Raw genomic sequence first — 22,342 nt, 5'->3', positions numbered from 1 at the left:
AGAGGTTCTGAATTGGCATCCAGGCAGTGTGTGTGCACAATTTCCAACGCCAACGGTGCCGGATATTAGCTGTACACAGACAGAATGATGTACGGGCACACGGACGGACGGACGGACGGACAGACAGACAGGGTGCAAAACATACTCCCGCCATGCCTTTCGGCCTGGCGGAGACAACTAAGAAACCAGGAACACAACAACAAAACGCAACAGGGAGACAGAACCTAGACACAGATTCTGACATTGCCACTGTTGGGTGGAAACCTTGTATGACCAAAACTGTTACTTTTCAGGAAATGAAAAGATAAACCTGTGTTCCAGTGGTTCCAATGTAGGTTAAAAAGAGCTGCCCAAGTGCAGAGCCAAAGGTCAAGTTTTGAGGGTTTAAGTGGTTAAATGTCTGAACATACACATTGACATGAATCCAACATATTAATAGAAAAGATCATGTGTAAACTAAAAACATTAATTTGACACAATACTGATAATAGTGATGTTAAACAAGTCTATGAAACTATGCAATCTATGAAAACGTTTAATATGCAACACAATTTTAGATTTTTTTTAGTGGGGGTCCCTGCTTCATCTCTCTCTCAGCTAAGGAGTCATTGGTCTGAAAAAAATCACACCCTGTGTGAAGTGGGCGGTGTCTTCCTAGCTAACCACAATACTGAATGGAGTCAACCAATATATATGCTTTGATCTGAAAGAGCCACTTAACATCTTGACATCAATGGTAGTTATTCCTGCCTGAGATGGAGTTCTCGGAAGAGTGTGCAGAGTGTTCATTACATCATTGTCTTCTATGGGAATATTAATAAGTCTGTCTCGTGTAGCTGGCATTAATGAAGTGGGAAGTCTAAATATCTTTTGAAACAAAATCTTTTTGGCAATAACATTGTTTGCATTCTTGATAGCATTCTTGCTTTTCTCAAACATCTTCCATTTACCGATTATCTTGGCTACTGTGTTCCAGGAAATCTTAACTGCAGCGGCAATTATTTTGTAAGTTTGGCCAGATCTGTGCTTTGCCACAATTCTGTCTTTGAGCTCTTCTGGAATACCCTTTGATCTTACCATTATCATTTTATCCTTTTGCTTTTCCTTTTTTGGGTTCTTCTTTACGTTTCTCACCAAGTCTCGTCTCTTACATTTATGGATTATGTTGGTAACTGTGTTCTTAGAAATCTTAGGTTTGCCTGAAATTCTTCTGTAACCTTGGACAGATCTATGCTTTGTCACAATTCCATCTTTAACCTTTTCTGATATATGCTTTGATCTTAAAGAGCCACTTCTAGGAAGACTTTCTATTTTCTTCTCAATATCGGTTTTCCCTTTTCTCATTTCAGCCATAGTGATCTTTGACTTCTACTTTACTGTTCTCACGAAATGGACAGTATCTAAGTAATATACTAGTGTTACATCACAGTGGTTTTAGATTAGTTTCGTCATATGTATCACTAGCCAATCACAGCATGTGTCTTGCTAGCTAATCACAATACTGAATGGAGTCGATCAATCATGTACAAAAGATAAATACATTTATTGAAACACTCTTTATGATGGACAAAACCATAACTTAAAAAAAACAAATTTATGGTTTTTTTTAAAGTTATGGTTGCTTATATAGGGCTATGCACATGTGTCATGTGACACTGGCCAATCACAGTCCTGAATAGATTGTGATTGGCCAATCACAGCGCAGGATAATTGTACAAATTTCCAAACCTCACTTTTAGGGGCGGTTTCACTGCCCAAGATATTTGTACATTTTTCCAAATCTCACTTATAGGGGCGGTTTCACCGCCCAAAAATAAATAAATAAAACACACATTATTGTTGCCTACAATCACAATGTGACTGTCCCTCTTGCCAATGGGATGTAGGTTACACTACCTGAGTAGCCTACCTAAGGTTACGTGCAATTCATTTTGTTTTCAGTATTCGATCATAGGCCTACTTTGGTTCATCCTGACAATAATTCTAAAATATGACTAGTATTTATAATTATGTGTTGACTGTCAATAGCTGCACCTTTGTTAAACGACTGACAGAGGTTCAACTTTTAAGGTTTCAAGGTTGTCTTTCAAGGTTGTCTTTCAAGGTTGTCTTTGCTGTCTGCCAGCAAAGGAATACAAAACGCTCGCCACAAACACAGTCGCCCCAGGGCAAATCCGGCGGTATTCACCTGGTATATCTAAACGTAACCTCAGTAAACTATGCCTAAACTTAACCTTATTCCTAAACGTAACCTCAGTAAAAAGGTGCCAACATATAAACGTATTTCTAACCTTATCCTCAGTAAAACAAATGGGAGGCGAGCGTGTCCAGCAAAGGGCTCCATTTAGAACTGTTCTTCATTGAAGATTCACCTGTATGATTATATTAGCATCTCACCATAACGTCAATAGGTGGCAGTATACACCAACTCATTTAGGATAAAAACTGTACTGCCCTCCCATATCAGTGTGTATGTTATTTCACTGCCCACATGGTAACACAAGTAACCAAGTACATCTACCCAAGTACTGTACTAGAGGTGCTTTTACTTTACTTGATTATGTGAATTGTCTACTCCACTACATTTCAGAGGCAAATATTGTACTAGTCCACTACAATAATTTGAAGGATTTATTTACACATTACTTTGTAGATTTAGATGATTATTACAAAACGTGCATTAACCAATTGAGCCATATTCGAAAATAGTCGATCTACAAGCACACAAGTGAGTGTGGTGTGTGTATGAATGCGCGTGCGTACATTTGTGCGTGTGCACATGTGCATGTGTGTGTGAGTGCGTGTGTACGTGTGTGTGTGTGTGTGTGTGTGTGTGTGTGCACGCGCACGCATTGCAATAAACTGGCCAGTCACAGTAAATAATAGGGGGTGTCTCTGTGTAACAAGGTCTTTGATTGGTCCTGAGGATATGGTGATGTCACACCGTGACCTCTGTTAGCCCACACAGGTTAGAGGCCATTCATTGAGGTCAGGGGTCAAATGAAAGGATTATAAAAGGCTCCTGCTGCCTTACAGGTGCAGTAAGTGATTTTAGTTTTATTATTATATTTTAAAGTGTGAAATAGCTCTATATTGTGATAGTAATGACTGCTATAGAGCAGTGTTTCACAAACAATGGGTGGGAAACCATTTTTGGATCGTGGATACCTTTATATGGGTCGCAAATATCCTTTTAACCCTGGAAATTCCTAAGTTAATAAGAAATTCCATGAATAAAAAAAGCTTTTTAGACGTAGCGAAAATAGCAGATTGGTTATTGTCTCGGCCAGGCCGAAAGGCATGGCGAGAGAGTACGTTTTACCCCCTGTCCGTCCGTCCGTCCGTCCGTCCGTCCGTCCGTCTGTCTGTCTGTCCGTCCGTCCGTCTGCGGACAGCTAATCTCCCGCACCGTTGGCTTGATCGCAGCGAAACTGTGCACACACACTTCCTGAATGCCAATTCAGAACCTCTGCCCCAATTTTTTCATATGGCCCTGTTATAGCGCCACCAGGAGGCCGCTTTTTGCAAAACACATTTTTTCACAGTATTCCTACATATTTTGTCCAAACATCACACACACCAGTACACAGTATCTCTAAAGTCATTAAACAAAACGGGTCTTTCCGATTTTTCATGTTCCATCCTGATAAAAATGGCTAAAAATGGCTTCCAAAGCAGTGTTAATTTTGTCGACTAAGACTAAGACTAAAAGACTAAGGTTTTTGATATTTAGTCGACTAGACTAGACTAAGACTAAACAATTGTCAGAAGACTAAAATAGGACTAAAACTAAATTGTGTGTTATTCAAAAGACTAAGACTAAGACTAAATAAAAATTAACACTGTTCCAAAGTTTGCAGGACTGCTCCGTTTTGAACAAAATGCCTCATTATGAACACAGCATGCAATTTCCGTGAAACTTTGCACATACATTCCCACTATGCCGAGGAAGAAATTCCACTTGAGATTTTTCTAATCAGCCTCATGGTGGTGCTATAACAGCCCAATTAGTTTTTTTTACCTATAACTGCACCAATCTGTGTAAAACTTTGTATGCGCACTCCCTAGAGGTCAAGGAAAAACCTTTGCCCTGCATTTTTCACATTTGCCTTTTATAGCGCCACCAGGAGGCCGACTTATGTAAAACATATTTCTTTACATTACTCCTTCCGATTTTATCCAAATTTCACGCAAATCTGTACACATGATGTCTATAGTCATGTGATCAAGATGGATTTTTCATATTCCATCCCGATTGGCTAAGATTCACAACTAAAGTTTGCAGGAGTGGCCTGTTTAGAACAAAATGCCTCAAATCATGAATGCAGTGTCCGATTGCCGTGCAAGACCTAAGAACAAATGGCGGCCTATTGTAGTGCCACAAGGAGGCCACAATAACCTACCTGACCTCCGAGGAGCACTTTTTCTAGTTTTCACTAGTTTGGGTCCCGGCGAGACATCAAATGTCTCTTTTGGGTCTCGAGCTAAAATGTTTGAGAACCACTGATATTGTGTGACTTTGTTCAGTAACAGGGGTCTCCCTGTCTCTCCAGCTCTTAATTAAACAGAAAATACAGTTTCAGGTCGGGATACCAATTTTATCCAATCAGGAGAGATCATTCATATAGGATGCAGGATAAACAAGTGAAATTGGAGGTGATTGATTGATTGATTGATTGAATATTTTATTAACAAGATTGTTAACCGTAGTGCAGTCAAAAGTTATGCTAAAGGGATAACACAAAATGCTTCATCATGATAAAACAAAGATGTGAGCAGACAAAATTGGAACTGGAACACTGTCAAATTGAAGCTAAATAGGTGGACACCTATGGAAGCGTCCCGACCTGAACATACATTTCCTGTTTCTTAAAGAGCTGGAGAGACCGGGTGACCCTGTTACTGAACAAACACTCTATAGCAATGATTACTATTACGAAATAGAGCTTTAACCTTTTACCAAACAAACAAGGGGGTTCCAAGGGGTCCCCAGCTACATTTGTTGAGGACAAAACAAGAGTAAATGTACATGGTTTTGTCAACTACTGGTTAAGTTAATGAGGTCTGTCCCATACTCTTCCCTAGAAGTCAAAATAAATGTCTCTCCAGGCCTTTTATAGTCTTCCAAGTCAAATGTAAAACACCTGGGTGAGGTTTCTGCTGCACTGGTGGACAAACATAAAGTATCACAGAGAAGAGAATAAATCAACACATATTATTTAACATTCACAACTGAACTGAAATACATTCATTCTGGAATAGTTTCTGTCCAAGGCCCCAGAACTTCCTTCTCTGTCATAATAATGAATGAATAACAGTTTAATAGTTTACTCCGGGCCCGGATCGCTGGCCTTAAGGTCTGACTCTAGGCACCTAAGCTGCAATGCAGCCTCACAGCCTGTTGCGGGTTCGAACCCCGATCCCGACGACCTTTGCTTCGTGTCACTCCCCATCTCTCTCTCTCCCCATTTCCTGTCAAACTACTATACTATCAATAAAGGCAGAAAAAGCCCCAGAATATATAAAATAAAATGAAACCTTTATAAAATATAATAATAATAATCTCACTCTCACTCCATACTGTCCACATGGTTATACTGAGGTTTTTGCTGCTGGCCACCAGCTCAATGATAAAACATTGTATGATTGAGAAGAAGAAATTGCTGTAAATGGTCATGTATCTTTAAAAATAACTGTATTTGGCGTGCGGTGGTGCCCACAGACAGACCACACATTATTCTGCCATGTTAAAGTGATCAAATCCCTTTCCAAGATTTTGTGAAAACCTGGCAGAACTCATACTGTACAGCAGAGGTTCCCAAGCAATGGTTCGGGACCCATTTTTGGGTCACTGACAGATTTTTATGGGTTGTGAGTGAAGTTTTGTAAGTTTGGATCCTGGGGAGACACCACATGTCTCTTGGGTCCCGAGCTAAAAGCTATGAACTTCATGGAAACCTCAACCTGTCATTATTACCAAAGATTGGCCAGGGGTAAATTCAAGGCATATGAAAATGGAGGACCATCATGTTATGCAATTTAATGTAACTTTTAGTCTCTGTTGATGAATAATACTTATCTACTGTGCTGTGTCTATACTGTAAGTTCTCAGTATATCTGCAAATGTTGTAATAAAAAGGAAGGTTTTGTATAGCAGTGGTTCTCTCACATTTTCATGTCACGGATAGAAGGGTTGAGATAAGGAACCTTCCATCTATGCACACATTTGTGCTTTAAAGGGCAAGACCACTTTAGTAGAGGTTTGGGTTTTGTAGTTACTTTGCCATGGTGTAACTCCAAACGTGGACAAGAAATCAAAAATAATTGCTCCATTGATTAGAAATTGATAATTCAAAATATGCTCCTCATTGACTTACATTGTACGGTAAAACAGCTCTCAAAGGTACTCTTTTAGCACATAAACAAACAAAAACAAAGATGATTCAGACAATATAGAACATCACCAAACCCAGTACTGTTTTTTTTTTAAATAAAAATGTTAACTTCCTGTTAATCTTGCTATTTTTATTAAGAAGAAAACCCGGACTGGATTTGCGGATCCGGATCCGGATCTTCAAATAGTAAAATCAGCAGGAAGTTAACATTTTTATAAAAAAAATAAATGGTACTGGGTTTGGTGATGCTCTATATTGTCTGAATCAACTTTGTTTGTGTTGGTTTACGGGCTAAAAGAGTGACTTTGAAAGCTGTTTCAGCATACAATGTAAGTCAATGAGGAGCATAATTTTTGAATTATCAATTTCTAATCAATGGAGCCATTATTTTTTATTTTTTGCACACCTTTGGAGTTACATCATGGGAAGGTAACTACACAACCCAAACCTCTACCAAAGTGGTCTTGCCCTTTAAATGAAAAACAACCTTTTCATGTAAAGCTGAGGATTAGTTTAATCTAATCTGTGTGATTGACAGGAGAGATGATCAGAGGAGCAGAGTTTTTACCAGCATTATTAAGAAAGGGACTGAAGTATGGATATAGTTTCTCAGTGAAGGTGCAGCCAGTGAAAGTGTAGAGATGAACTCTGGCCTCCACATCATAAAAGGAGACCAGACCCTCCTCATAATCCACAAACACTCCCACTTTCTGGACCTCCTCTCTTACAGGGAGGAGGACAGAAGGGCCAGCAAGAGCCTTGTACTCATTTCCATTCCTCAACCATATAGACCAGTAACCATTGTTGGGGCTCAGTGAGATTGTTCCCTTCCTGTTGATGGACTCTCTGACCACTCCTAAATCCCAGTCAGTCTTCCCTTTAACCTTAACCTCATAGTAAAACCTTCCTGAAGAGAAGCATTGTTTTCCTAAGACATTGACACAATGTGAGAATCTCCCTGGGTGTTTTGGGAGATTGTTCTTTATGTTTCCACAACTCATTTGTTTTCCATCCTCAGACAGGATGAGCTGGGGATGTGCTGTATCAGGGTCCAGAGTTATGTCCACTTTATAGTGCTGGATCCTCTTCAGCTCAGCATCACACAGCTTCTCCATCTCTTGACTGAGTGTCTTCTCCAGCTGAGCCACAGCTGTCCTCACAGTCCCCACATAGGAAGACTGAGGGACATTGACATTTGTCCAGTCCTTGATGGGTGGAGGGGTATTGATGGATGAGACGTTCTGGAGGAGGTGGAGGTGGTCTTCCGTGTGTGAGAGCTGCGTCAGCTCAGAGCTTCTCTTCTCTAAATCAGTGATTTCCTGTTGCAGATCTTTAATGAAGCCTTCAGCCTGTTTCTCTGTCGTTTTCTGCTTCTCTTCAATGACATCAATGAGCTCAGCCTGGCTTCTCTCAATACAGCTGATCAGAGCAGTGAAGACCTGCACACTGTCTGCTATCTCTCTGTCTGCATCTTTCTTACTGAGCTCTACTGAGTGTTGGACCTCCTGAATTTTTTCATGTCTCTCCTGGATCATCTGCTGAAATTCAGCCTCTGTCCTTCCCAGCTCAGCCTTCTTTTCTTCATATGCCTCTTCCAGAGATACAATTTGGTGTAACTTGTGGTCTGACTCAGTGCAAAACTGACAAACACACATGCAGTCAGTCTTACAGAACAGCTCCAGAGGTCTGTCATGTTTCTTACACAGAATGTCTTCCAAGTTCTTCACAGGGTCGATTAGTTTGTGTCGTTTTAACCCTGTGCGTCTCTGATGAGGCTCCAGGTGAGTCTCACAGTAGGAGGTCAGACACACCAAGCAGGACTTCAGGGCTTTGAGTTTGGTCTCAGTACAGACGTCACAGGAGACTTCATCTGGTTCAGCAGGTTCTTGGTTTGTGTTGGTTTGTCTCAGCTGCTTTGACTTCCTGAACTGATCAGCCATCTCAGAGAGGACTTTATTAACAGAGGATTCTGGTCTAGTATAGAATGTTTTGTTACATAGTGGACACTGACACACATCCTTAGTGTCCCAGTAATGTGTGATGCAGGTTTTGCAGTAGTTGTGTCCACATGGAGTGGTGATTGGATCAGTGAACACGTCCAGACAGATAGAACACAGGAACTGCTCTTCAGACAGGAGACAGCTGGCAGACGCCATTTCTTCACACTGAAAATAAAAGTGAAACAAATTTAGTTTTGGGTACTACTCACACCTATATAGTTATCTCTGCCAGGCTGGAGATTATGTTTTCACCCCTGTCCATTTGTCTGTCTGTGTTTCTTTGAGCAGCTAATCTCTGGCACCGCTTGACCGATCAACATTTTCTTTGTACGCATCTATCTTTGTACGCATACTCCTAATAGGCCAAGGAAGAGCCTCCACCCCATATTTGTTTTATATCAGCCTCATGGTGGCAATATAACAGGCCACTTCCCTTTTTGGCATATAACTCTTGAAAAGTAAGATTTACATATTTAACGCCATCCCTGATTCCTTGATTCATGACGCAACTCGCCGGACTGGCCCTGCCCATTTCCTCAAAATACACATTTTGTGTTTTCTTCAAAACAAACGTTTTGTTACTACCCCCACATATTCTGTCCAAAACCCATACACATTGGTACACATTATCTCTTGAGTTACGTGATCCAGGTAGTGGTGTGCGATATGATGATAATCTCCACAATCTGCCTTTTGAGAGAGATCGTATACATTGCGATACAGCGAGCGCACATTCTATGAGTTGCAGTTCTATACCTTAATTATACTTCTGTAATATGGCAGTGTAATTCACCAAAAAGAACAGATCTACAAGCTAGCAACGCGTCGCGACTCGACTCGTTGTTCAAGATCTGTTATTTTTGCTCGGGCACGCTTCCACCGGTCCCTCCCCCTTTTAGCAAGCTGCTCTTTGCAGCGCAGTGCAGTAGCAAGCACTGGACAGACAGACAGACAGACAGACAGACAGACAGACAGAAAGACAGACCGAGAGGAGTTCCCTAAATAATGCAATATCGGTCTATGGAACTGGTTTGGATATTCCAAAACGAACACGAGGCAAACTAAGATTATTTGCAAAGTTTGCAACAACAATGTGGGTCTATGTGGGTCTATGTGGGTGAAAAAAGCCCCTGCATAAAGAACAGCTGTTGCACACAGCCTAACAGCATTTGAGAACTCAAGTAAGCGTTGCAAAGAGGCAAGTTTGTATGGTAAATAAAACCGTTGAAAATTTGCGTTTCATGAGTCTGCTCAAAATAGTTGATCAGCAGTAGTTCTTAAGTTACAATACTCACTCGCAAATATTTATACAACAAGGTCATCCACAGCAGCTGATAGAAGTAGTATAGAAACAAATAGATTATAAGTCATTAAAACAAATCTAACCTATCTACATGTGTCTGTCTGTGAACATACTTACATACATGTACATATACATACATATACATATACATATATATATATATATATATATATATATATATATATATATATATATAATTTAAAATGGTGAAAGTAGCCTTAAAACGCATGGCAGGCCACCCCTGGGGCTTTATGGGTCAGGGTTTAAAATGTAGTGTCCTGACTGTCTGTCCCTCTTCCATTCATCTCTTCACTGAGACATCTCCAGAGGACATCTATACTGATTACAATCACATCTTCAGCTGTGTTTCTTGTTCACCTTCATAGCCTATTTGGCTGATATAAGTCGTCATTAAATAAATAATGTTGTCATATACATTTATCATTAGGCTGCACATCGATTCCTAATATTGACAGTTTCAAACGTATTTGCTGAATCATCAGCAGCTGTGTGTTCCTGACTGGATCTCACACACACACACACACACACACACACACACACACACACACACACACACACACACACACACACACACAGTCTTGTGTTAATGGTCAAAGTCCATGCGCAACTTAAATTCAGAATTCACATGACGCTCGTCTGTCACACAGGTCATGGAACCACTTGTTCCTGGTTTTTGAATGGTCTCCATTTACAACCCTTAATACGTCTACATAAACGTTCAGATTTCAAATATAAAGTGTTTGCCCCAAAGTCATGGATGTAACAAGTTAAAACGCCCAGGTCTAAGTACCTGTATCTTCCGTATTGTTCAATAAAATGCATTCTAATCCGATCAGTGGCCATTTTCTGAAACATTCCTTCATATGCCAAATTTCTAAAAGACTCAGCCGCCTCCATTGCTCCAATCATTACCCACATAATAAACCTCTCCATCATACAGGGACGGGTCCCTAACGATTTCAAAAAAGCAAGGGTGACCCCTCTGTACAAAAAAGGAAACAAATTAGACCCTGGCAACTACCGCCCTATTTCTATTCTTAGCTCCATCTCGAAAGTAATCTACAAATTCCAATCTGGTTTCAGAACAAACCACTCCACTGACACATGCCTTCTCTATTTGAACGACTCTATCAAACAAGATGTCGACAAGGGCAAATATTGCGGCATGGTCATGCTGGACCTCCAGAAGGCCTTTGACACCGTTAATCACCCAATTATGATCAATAAGCTCAAAGCAATAGGTTTTGATGATACGTCAGTGAACTGGATGAGATCCTACCTGGAAGGGAGGGAGCAAGTGGTGGAAGTAAACGGCACCCAGTCCCCCCCCCCTCCCTGTGACTTGTGGTGTCCCACAAGGAAGTATACTAGGACCTTTACTGTTCCTGATATATGTGAATGACATGTCATCAGCCTGCGACTGCAAACTGTTCGCAGATGACTCAGCCCTGCTAGTCTCGGACAGGGACAGGCTGCAGGTTGAGAAAACTCTCAGCTCCGAACTCAACAAGATCTGCATCTGGCTCTCTGACAACAAACTTTCATTACACCTATAAAACTGAATCCATCCTCTTTGGGTCCAGTCCTAACCTTAGCAAGGCAGAGAGTTTCACGATCAAAGTGGGTGATGTCATCAAAAGAAAGGATGAAATTACCTACCTGGGCTCCATCTTGGAGGCAAACCTCTCTGGTAACAAAAACGCAAAAAAACAACAACAAACAACACGCTATTTGTGGAGGATTGATCGTCTAGTCAGTAAGAATACTCTGAAAATTCTTGCAGGGGCCCTCATTCAAGGTCATTATGATTATGCATGCACTTCATGGTATCACAACACCTCCAAGGCCTTAAAAACAAGGCTCCAAACATCCCAAAACAAACTTGTAAGGCTACTTCTTGGCCTCAATCACAAAACCCATCTAACCCCTGCTCATTTTGCTAGGATTGGATGGTTTAGGATTGAGGACAGAGTACAGCAACTTGCTATGGGCCTGGTCTTCAAGATACACCACAACATTGGGATCCCCCTGTATTTGTCAAAATACTTCCAAAATGTTAATGCAGTCCATGATCATAACACCAGAGGCAGCTCCACAAATCATGTTCAACCCAGATTTGGCTCAACTAAGGGAATGAACTCGTTCTCATGCTATTCATCAAAAATGTGGAATGCCCTACCAAAAGGAGTAAAGGAGTGTAAAACCCTACTCACTTTCAAAACTGCCCTAAAGATACACCTTCAGGAGGCTGCAATTCGAAAATGGCCCCTGTCTAAGTCTTAACCTACCCCCCCCCCTCCTTCATTTTCCTCTTTTGTATATATATATATAATTTTTTTCTCTCTTCATACCAGTAACCTGAAAGCTGATTGTATAACATTCTGTATAGTAGAATCAGAATCAGAATCAGTTTTATTGTCACATCACAGGTTTACAAGGTAAAAAAGTGGGTGAAATTCTTTTTTGTACATCGTTCCCATCGCAACGTTAGTTTCCATAGAAAGAAGAGGGGGGGGGGAGAAGAAGAGGGTGGGGGGCAGGTGGGAAGGAGATCAAAAACAAGAGAGCAACAGAAGGCCAGACAAGTTATCTACATATTTACAAATTACCTGAGATAATAAATAAAACTAAAAAAACTAAACTAAGGTGCCTGAGCATAGCAGCAATGTATTGTACTGTGCATGTTATACTTATACTGTGCATGATAGACAAAGGACGTTAAGGTGCTTAAGGAGCACAATAAAAAGACCCAAAAAAAGTCAGTGCGTTATACAAGGGATTAAGGTGCAAAAGGTCAGTGCGTGTCCACCTAGAGTGGACTGACCCTAGTATAATCCGCATGTAGCTCCATGAGGGAGTGCAACAAAAAGTCATTTGTACCTGGTGTAGTCCACAGGTGTGTCCGAGGGGGGGCTAAAGTCCAAGTCATTGTCCCTGGTATAATCCACAGGTGTGTTCAGGAAGAGCCAGAAAAGTCTGCGCCGCCTGCTGTCAGGCTGCTGAACTCATCCAGGCTTATGCCCCATTCAGCATTCTGACAGCGGCTGGATTGAAACTACACCAAAATCTGGTGGTGGAACTCTTGATACTGCGGTAGAGCCCCTTGCCCGGTCGCGGTCGTTGTAGGGGGTTGAACAGTCTATGACTTGGGTGGTGCTTGTCCTTGATGATGCGCTTGGCTTTGACCACGCACCGCTTTTTGTACAGTTCCTGGAGCGCTGGGAGCTCGATTCCCATTATCCGCTCTGCCGATCGCACTACTCGTTGTAGGCTGACCTTTTCTCGGGCAGTGCAGTTCCCGTACCAGGCCGTGACACAGCCTGTTAGGATGCCTTCGACAGAACTGTTGTAGTACAGCCTGAGGATGCGACGTCCTACTCCGAGCTTCTTCAGGCGGCGGAGCCAGTACAGTCGCTGCTGAGCCTTTTTCCTCACGTGTGTGGAGTGCGTCTCCCATTTGAGGTCCTCCTCGATGTGTACTCCGAGGAACTTGAACTCGCTGACCCTTTCCACTGCAGCACCGTCGATGAGGATGGGCGCATGGTCTCTCCGCGGCCTCCTGAAGTCCACGATCAGTTCTTTGGTCTTGTCGACGTTAAGAGAGAGGTTGTTCTCACGGCACCAGTGTGCCAGTGATTTGATCTCCTCTCTGTAGTCAGACTCGTCGTTGTTGACGATTCGGCCTATCACTGTCGTGTCGTCCGCGTACTTTATGATGGTGTTGGAGACATGTGTGGCTATGCAGTCATACGTGTACAGGGAGTAGAGGAGAGGGCTCAGCACGCATCCCTGGGGTGCTCCGGTGTTGAGGGTCAGGGGGTCGGATGTGATGCTGCCCATTCTCACCACCTGATGTCGGTTGGACAAGAAGTCCTGTATCCAGTCGCACATGCTTGGGTGTAGCCCTAGGTGTCTGAGCTTTTTGTCAAGTATTGCTGGGACAATGGTGTTGAATGCTGAGCTGTAGTCCACGAACAGCATACGTACATATTTGTCCTTCAGCAGCTTGTTGTCCATGTGCGAGAGGACGGTGTGGAGAGCCATGGCAATAGCGTCGTCGGTGGATCTGTTTTTGCGGTATGCATACTGCCACGGATCCAGCGAGGCAGGTAGCGTGGAGCTGATGTATTCCCTCACCAGTTTCTCGAAACACTTGCTGACGATCGGGGTGAGAGCAACAGGTCTCCAGTCGTTCAGGCATGTCACTTTGGCCTTTTTGGGAATGGGCACAATGGTTGACATTTTGAACCCTGCAGGGACCACAGCCAGGGAGAGGGAGAGGTTAAAGATGTCAGCGAAGACACCCGCCAGCTGGTCTGCACATGTCTTAAGGACCCGGCCTGGAATCCCATCAGGTCCGGCTGCCTTGTGGATGTTGACCCGTGTGAAGGCTGTACGCACTTCTCTCTCCGAGATGGTTAGAGGAGGGTTCTCCTCTGCTGGTGCTGCTGATGGCCCCGCTTGGCTGCCACGGTTGGAGCTGATCTCAAACCGGCCGTAGAAAGTGTTCAGTTCGTTGGGGAGGGAGGCAGGCGGGTTCACCTCGCTTCTGGTTCTTGTTTTGCAGTCTGTCAAGGTGTGTACTGCCTGCCATGTGCTCCTGATGTCGCCACTGCTGAGTTTGTCTTGCATCTTTTTTGTGTAGGCCTTTTTCGCCTTCCTGATGGCGCTGTTTAGGGCCGCGCGCGTCGTGTTGCGCGTTTCCACGTCGCCAGATTTGAAACCAGCGTCCCGTTCATGCAGATGTGCACGTACTCCGCTGTCCATCCATGGTTTCTGATTGGGATAGATCCGAACTGTCTTTTTTGGGACTATGTCATCTATGCACTTGCTGATAAAGCCAGTGACTGAGTCTGAGAGTTCGTTGATGTTATTCCCAGCGGCGTTCTTAAACATCCCCCAGTCAGTCTGGTAGAAGCAGGATTGTAGCATAGCGTCTGTGTCCTCAGACCAGATTCGGATTTCCTTCTCAACGACCGGCTCCCTTTTTAGCCTCTGTTTGTAGGCAGGTAGCAGCTGGATGGCGTCGTGGTCAGAGCTTCCTAGCGGTGGGCGGCGGAGAGCTTTGTATCCATCCTTGAAGGGCGTGTAGCAGTGGTCAAGAATATTGTCACCACGGGTACTGCAGGCGACATGCTGGTGGAATTTGGGAAAGACCTTTTTTAAGTCTGTCCGGTTGAAGTCGCCTAGGCAGATGACTGCGCAGTCCGGGTGGCGATTTTCTTGTGCACTGATCGCCTGGTGTAATTCCCTCATAGCTGTGTCCTTATTAGCTCCAGGATGAATGTAAACAACGGCTACAATCACGATGCTGAAGTCGCGTGGTAGGTAGAAAGGACGGCAGGCTATGATTAAAAGTTCAAGGTCTGGTGAGCAGTGACTGTCTAGGATTTTAACATCTTTGCACCAGTTGTTGTTGATCAAGGCACAAACTCCCCCCCCACGTTGCTTACCGCTCAGTACAGGGTCTCTGTCTTTCCTATACGCGGTGAAGCCAGGAGGAGTGATAGAAGAATCAGATGCTAACTCCGTTAGCCACGTCTCTGTTAGCACAACAATACAGGTCCTCCTCGTCTCTGCGTTGTATTTAACGCGCGCCAGTAAGTCGTCCATAGTGGTCACTGTTCTTGATTCACACAGAGATCTAACGTTCGCTAGCAGGATTGAAGGCAGTGCAGGTTTATATCCACGTTTTGTTGTTCTTACGAGAAGACCCGCTCTAGTGCCTCGCCGCCACGGTCTTTTTCGACGGGGGTATGTTGTTGATCCGGCCGGAACAAAGGGTACCCCACCCCCCACCCAGCCGAGCGGGAGGTTTTCGGCAAAAAAGTCCGGAATTCTGTGTGTAATCGCTGTGCTGATGTCCATAAGTGCTTGTCTGTCATAACTCCTTAGACAGGAGATATACACACTTAGTAGTGTGTATATCTGCCTGCCTCTTAGATTTCATCATGATTTGTGTGCATGGGGTTCTCATCTTAAACAAGCTTAGTGCTTAATGAGAGTTCCAGTTTAGTAGACCTTGTATTGTGAATTTGTACTTCCATGTACTGTTATGTACTGTCATGTACTATTCTCATGTCTTACTAAATAAACTACATCAATCAATCAATGCTTTCAACTACGCGACCCTATCGGCTGGGAGGTGTATTGCACTCTGGTACATTATAAAACTATGAGAAAATGGCCGTCAATCAGATTAAAATGCTTTTTATTGATCAATACGGAAGATACGGGTATTTGGACCCAGGCGCTTTAACTTGTTACATCCGTGGCCGTGGGGTAAGCACTTTATATTTGAAATCTGAACGTTTATGTACATGTACGGGTTGTAAATGGAGACCATTCAAAAACCAGGAACAAGTGGTTCCATGAGTCATGTTTCAGGGCTAGTTCAGATCAATTGTTCGACACATTGAGGGAGAAAAATCAGGATTAGACTGACTACCAGACCGACGTTTCCTTGTTAGTATAAATCATATACTGTACTTACCAGTGTTTAAGATGTCAGTATTTGTGTAAAACGTCGTATTGAAAGGTTTGGTAGAGAGCGTGTTGCTGCCATAGAGGTATAATATAACAAACTAGTTTCATTGTTTACTTTCGTTTCACTAGGTTTCGGTCACTGAGGAACTCCTCCTTGTGCTGTAGCTGTTAACCCTTTACTGCCACCTGGTGGAAGAACACTTAACCACTTGAACCCCAGCATCTACATTCTGGGGGGAACATTCATATCTATGGGAACATTATCCTAAAATAGCCGATCTACAAGCTCACAATGTTGTCAGTGAACTTGTAGATCGGCAATTATTGGTGACGAGATTTGGTGTAGATGGAAAAAAGAGGTCAAAGTACAGACTGAACTCAGTTCCAGTTTACTGAGTGTAGATGGTTTAAGAGTAGGCCTAAAATTTGCAATACTACCACAATTTGAAAGTACTCTGTTACAAGTAAAAGGCCTGTATGTAATTTTTTACTTGAGTAAAAGTAAAAAGTATTAGCATCAAAATATACTTGTTCTACAAGCTCACAACGCATCATGAAGTGACATGTTGCGAGCTTGTAGATGGGCTATGTTCAAATAGCCAAGTTAATGGCTAAAATATGGCTTAAAGGTATCATGACATTCATTTTCACTTTTTTTATCTTTTATGTTTTTTGGGGGGTTTTATGACCTCAATTACACCCAAAAAATCTGAACTTTGAACATTCAGTGGATTTTCTGTGGTCTGGGGTTTTCTGAATAATTAGGCTGAAAAGTAATCTGAGTTTGGCCCTTCGACAGTGAGGTCACAGTCGATTAATCCCGCCCACTGTCCTCCTCGCCCCTCCCCTCCCCTATCCTTTCCTTTGGGGGGGGCGGAGCAGAGGCGATGATTGACAGGCAAAATCCCTCACCAGCGACACCCGCAGGCAAAGATTTCTTTTGACATTGCAGTTGAAAAGGCTTTAGAAATGTGAGACAAAAACACCTACAGTGGATCACTGGAATGGAATTTTCACTTAAAACTTTTTGTACACTTTTGAAGGACCAGGACAAAGACTTTGAATGTGGTGTAAAAGTGAATGTCATGATACCTTTAAGGTTAATGCATGTTTTGTTAATAATCTAAATCTGTAATGATTAAAGCTGTCAAATGATTGCAGTGGAGTAAAAAGTACAATATTTGCCTGAGATGTAGTGGAGTAGAAGTGGAGATGTAGATATTCTGTCTCTCGACATGTTTAATAATGAATTTCCACCCACTTTCTACAACTGTAAACTGTGATGTGACAATAACATTTATTCTGAAATAAAGAAGGGGGCTAAGGATAGACCTCTGAGGACCCCTGGTCGCCTGGTGGTCAATGAAGGCTATCGTCTGTCACAGTGTGAGGCAGATGGTTTAAGACCCAAGAGTCAAGGACATTGCTAGTACTAATACATTGCGACAGGGGTCAGAACCATGCTGACTTGTGATGGACCTTTTAGTCAAAATTCTAGTTTTTTTCCATGGACATACAAAATGAGTGGATAATAACATGATAAAAAGAAGAGGAAGTCCGCACACTGTTTGACGCTCCAGCGACCGCAATTTTATTAAAGTTTCATACAACGTTTCGACCCCTTCGGGTCTTCATCAGGTATGAGGAGTGCAGACATAGGCAGGTTAAAATAGGGAGCAAACAAATCAAGTCCCAGCTGTGTCGGGGATAATGGACACACACCCCCCCCCCCCATCTTAAGGGGACAGGCTACAAACAGTATGAGTGGAGAAACAGAAAATCAGTTCATTTTTAGAAAGACAGTTCATTTTTAGAAAAATAGAAATTCAATTCATTCTTCGAAAAATAGAAAATCAATTCATCTTTTAGAAAAATAGAAATCCAATTTATCTTTAGAAAAATAGAAATGTAGAAATTCATTAATTCCAATTCATTTTTAGAAAAATAGAAATTCAATTCATCTTTAGAAAAATTGAAATTCATTCATTTTTGTGACATAATGTAATGACATAATGCAACACAAGTTTACAGTTTTAAGAGGCAAAGAAAAGCCAATGGACTAATTATAGGCAGTACATACTGTAGGTGTTTTTGGGATCCCAAAAAATACACATTAGGAATGGAATAGAGCAATAGTTTAGCAGCTCCAAATAGACATTACTCAAGGCCTAGATGCACAGATCAGATAAGTACACAGAAATGGTACCATAGGGAAGGCATAGACAAAAAGACAGTATAATAAAGAGAACGTATAATAAAGAGAAAAAGTTAAAAAACTAAACAAAAAAGCTATTACAGAAAAGGTTTAACGTCAAACTCCTAATTCAGCCCATGAGGGGCCATGGTATTTAATGTATATATATAGAAGGATTCTCGTTGCAGTAATAATCGATTCTGATCACCTCCTCGAGGGGGTCTATCTACCTTCTCTATACCCCAGTAGCGTAGAGAGGCAATGCTGTGTCCCATTTTCTTGAAATGAGCCGCTACTGGGTTTCGTTCATCCCCACATCTAATGTTACTTCTGTGTTCGCTTATGCGGGTACGTAGGGCTCTACTGGTTTTGCCCACATATGCAAGTCCACAGGGACATTTTATCAGGTAAACAACAAAAGTTGTGGAACATGTGATCACTCCTTTTATAGGCAGCTGCTTCCCACTGTGAGGGTGAGTAAAAGATTGACACTTAGAGGTAGCTACATTGAGTACAATTTGAACACTTATAGTTACCAGCAGAGATGTTTGATAAAAAGGTAGAGGGGGTGGTAGAGGGAGTGTAAGAGCGTATGAGTTGGTCCCTTAAGTTAGGGGAACGTTTGAAAACCAACTTCGGGGGCTCTTTAAAGACCACTTTTAATTTAGGATCAGTGTCAACAATGTGCCAATGTTTGTAGAGGATCTTTCTAAATTCAGCTCCCATAGGAGAATATCTAGTAATACATAGAGGAGAAATGTTTTTTTGTTTAGAGCGTTTGGCTGGGTTCAGACACTGTGTGACAGATTCAAAACGCTTAGATGCAGTGTGAACCCATTCAGGTTTGTACCCTCGTGACAGAAAACGGTTTGTTAGGTCAGTTGCTTGTGTCTGATAACCTTCATCTGTGCTACAGATCCTTCTAGCCCTGTGGAACTGGCTAATGGGAAGGCTTCTAATGAGGTGCCCAGGATGGAAACTGTCACCATGGAGTAAAGTGTTCCTGTCGGTGGGTTTCCGGTATAAATCTGTCTGTAGGGAACCTCCTTTCTTAGTTATTAGGACAATGGATAATAACATGACCAGAAACACACAAAGAGCAAACCTATATGTATACTACTGTGGTTCTCATAGTGGGTCGAGGGACACTCAGGGTTGCGCATTTGCTTCATGTGCAACATTATTTTCTCACTCAACAGTCAACAAACCTACAGTAGCCTAAAAGTGTTTAAAGGGTATCTGCACATTTAAGGACGTTTAAGACCTTTTTAATACCTCAAAAATGAAAATACATAAATAAGACCTTTACTGCATCAAAAGTAATCAACAAACTATGCCGGTCAAACATTGGCCAAATATTACCTAAGAAAGAGACAAAGTGTGAATATAGACCCTACATGCTCACAACTCCTCGAGTTGTGAGCACAAAATAAGAACATTATAAAGTTGTTGGCCCTGTGCACGCGCATCAATAATTGTCAGTGGACAACAAAAAAACAAAAAAACTTTTTTTTTTTTGGTTGCATAGTGTTTTGTCACTATGAACGTCAGATCTCACAAAAAAAAAAGAAAAAAAAAAAAGCTGATGATGATGAAGTCCCACAAGATTAACCTGATTTTGATGCTCCCATGCAAGAGGGTGCTATAGTTAGGCAATATATTACCCAGAATAATTTCATGAAAACGCATCTATAACTCCAACCTCCATCAGTATCACTGGATAGATAAAATGTCTGTCACCTTTCCTGAGGGATGGCAAACAATTGACTTTTATTTCTTAGTGCAAGCCTCCTCGTTTTGGGTTATTGGACAATGCACCAGAGTGGTGTAGAGACATCTTTCATGTCTCCCATGTGATCTATCCCTTATATTTACAACTCTGTTTAAAGTTATCTGTTCCAAATGATTTGTTAAGACTGAATTTAAAAGAAAAATACTTCATCCCAAACATTTTAAGGGCAATGAGATATACATTTAAAGAACATTTGGTCAGTAAAATATATTCATATTGATGTCAATAATTCACAAATGTATACATCATTTAATATGATCAATATACTGTACATATATCTAAATACAAACAATGTACAATCATCATACCTGTAAATATGTTAAACATTCTTTGCAATAAATAGCAACATCTGATAAATAAATAACATCTTCTAAACAATAAATGTTCAAGTATAACTTAGTCAGTGAATTAATAATGACAGTAGTCTCACTGCATTGTAACAAATTGGGCCTAGTATAGGCCTACTGTTATTGATCCCAACAATGAAGAATTAATTCATTGTGCTGGCATACAGCCAATTAAGCAAATTGAGTGACATCACTCACTGAACATAAAGATTAAGCAAATTGAGTGACATCACTCACTGAACATAAAGATTAGTTCAGTGTGTACTGTAGGCAAGGTTACAATTCAACTTCAGAGAAAGAGTAACCACGAGGCTTGAGCTCCTCTTGTAATTTTAGGATTTCAAGGTTTAGTTTCATTTTTTCTAAAGCCAGCTTTTCTCTGTCTGCTGCTATTTTCAAAGTTTCTTCTATCTTCCTGCATTCTAACTTTAAAAGCTTGCGACGCAAGTCATCTACATTTTCAGTATCCTCACTTTGTCGCTTCTGCTTTCTTTTGCTGTCTTCTGCTTTATTTTGCTGTCCTTTTACAGAGGTACTAATTTGGGTGACAACAGGGGCACTTGGGATGACACCAGAGGTAGTTGGGGTCACAACAGAGGTACTTGGGGTGGCAACAGAGGTACTTGGGGTGGCATCAGAAACACTTGGAATGACTGAGAAATCCTGCCTATGTGTTTGCTCTAGGATTTCTTCACCAGTGATCAAACTAAACAGCCCAATTGCTGTTTCTGGAGTTAAGAACCCATCTGTGGCCTGCAGACTCTGCTGGCTTTCAGGAACCGTTGCAACTAAGAGGAGAGAAAAAAATGCATTAGCATAATATGTTGGAACCAGTTAGTTTATCTGCAGAGTGTGACAATCCATTTCATGAAGGGGACATCTTAAAGATATGAAAAAAACAATGTCACATTTTGTTCTACCCTGGGTAGGGGTATAGTCAACTTTTGGGGTTTTGGTTATAAGGAGTTTTAGTAACAAAATGCTCATTTAAATATAACATTTCAATTGGATCTTTTATCTTTCATGTCATGAACTGTTTACCTTCAGTTGGTGGAGCTGTGTGTTTGGACCGTTTAGGTGTTGCAGCAGCCTTTTTCCCACTTTCTACGCCTCCTCCTGAAATCCCAATTACAGAAGCAGAATCTTCTCCTATGATGTCAATAATTATAGAGGAATATGGCCCTGGCTCCGGTTTTGGACCACCACCAGTGGGGAAGGTTTTTTTCCTGGGATAGTCTTCAATTGCTTGGGTTTTGAGGTCGCTCCATTTTTTTCTCCATTCGATGACATTCATTTTCACATTTTTTATTTTTTATGTTTTTTTGGGGGTTTTATGACCTCAATTACACCCAAAAAATCTGAACTTTGAACATTCAGTGGATTTTCTGTGGTCTGGTGTTTTCTGAATAATTAGGCTGAAAAGTAATCTGAGCTTGGCCCTTCGACAGTGAGGTCACAGTCGATCAATCCCGCCCACTCTCCTCCTCGCCCCTCCCCTTCCCTATCCTTTCCTTTGGGGGGGGGCGGAGCAGAGGCGATGATTGACAGGCAAAATCCCTCACCAGTGACACCCGCAGGCAAAGATTTCTTTTTTCATTGCAGTTGAAAAGGCTTTAGAAATGTGAGACAAAAACACCTACAGTGAATCACTGGAGTGGAATTTTCAGTTAAAACTTTTTGTACACGTTTGAAGGACCAGGACAAAGACTCTGAATGTGGTGTAAACATGAATGTCATGATACCTTTAACTCTCGTTGTTCATATCCCTTTGCATTTACTGCATCTACTATCTTGTTCCATGAAT

At 41.8% G+C, this 22,342-nt stretch overlaps 1 protein-coding gene across 2 annotated transcripts in view; it reads right to left on the bottom strand.

Moving 5' to 3' along the window:
- Positions 1 to 6,913: 6,913 nt before the first annotated feature.
- The window catches only part of LOC308077857 (zinc finger protein RFP-like), a gene marked incomplete at its 3' end in the record, with an annotated part of 22,513 nt that continues 7,084 nt past the window's right edge, over positions 6,914 to 22,342 (bottom strand). The window contains exons 1-2 of one of the 2 annotated variants that reach the window (XM_080418825.1): positions 16,213 to 16,273; positions 6,914 to 8,560 (exon numbers count right to left, since the gene is read on the bottom strand). In XM_080418825.1, the coding sequence (XP_080274951.1) occupies positions 6,914 to 8,551 (1,638 nt within the window). In that variant the 5' untranslated portion in view covers positions 8,552 to 8,560; positions 16,213 to 16,273. Of the gene's footprint in view, positions 8,561 to 16,212; positions 16,274 to 22,342 lie in introns of those variants that run through there. The other variant, XM_080418824.1, reaches the window with a different exon arrangement.

Source organism: Gymnoscopelus braueri, assembly GCF_963280865.1.
Source record: "Gymnoscopelus braueri genome assembly, chromosome: 22".
NCBI classification, from domain to species: Eukaryota; Metazoa; Chordata; class Actinopteri; order Myctophiformes; family Myctophidae; genus Gymnoscopelus; species Gymnoscopelus braueri.
This window is presented reverse-complemented; position numbering and strand designations above follow the sequence as displayed.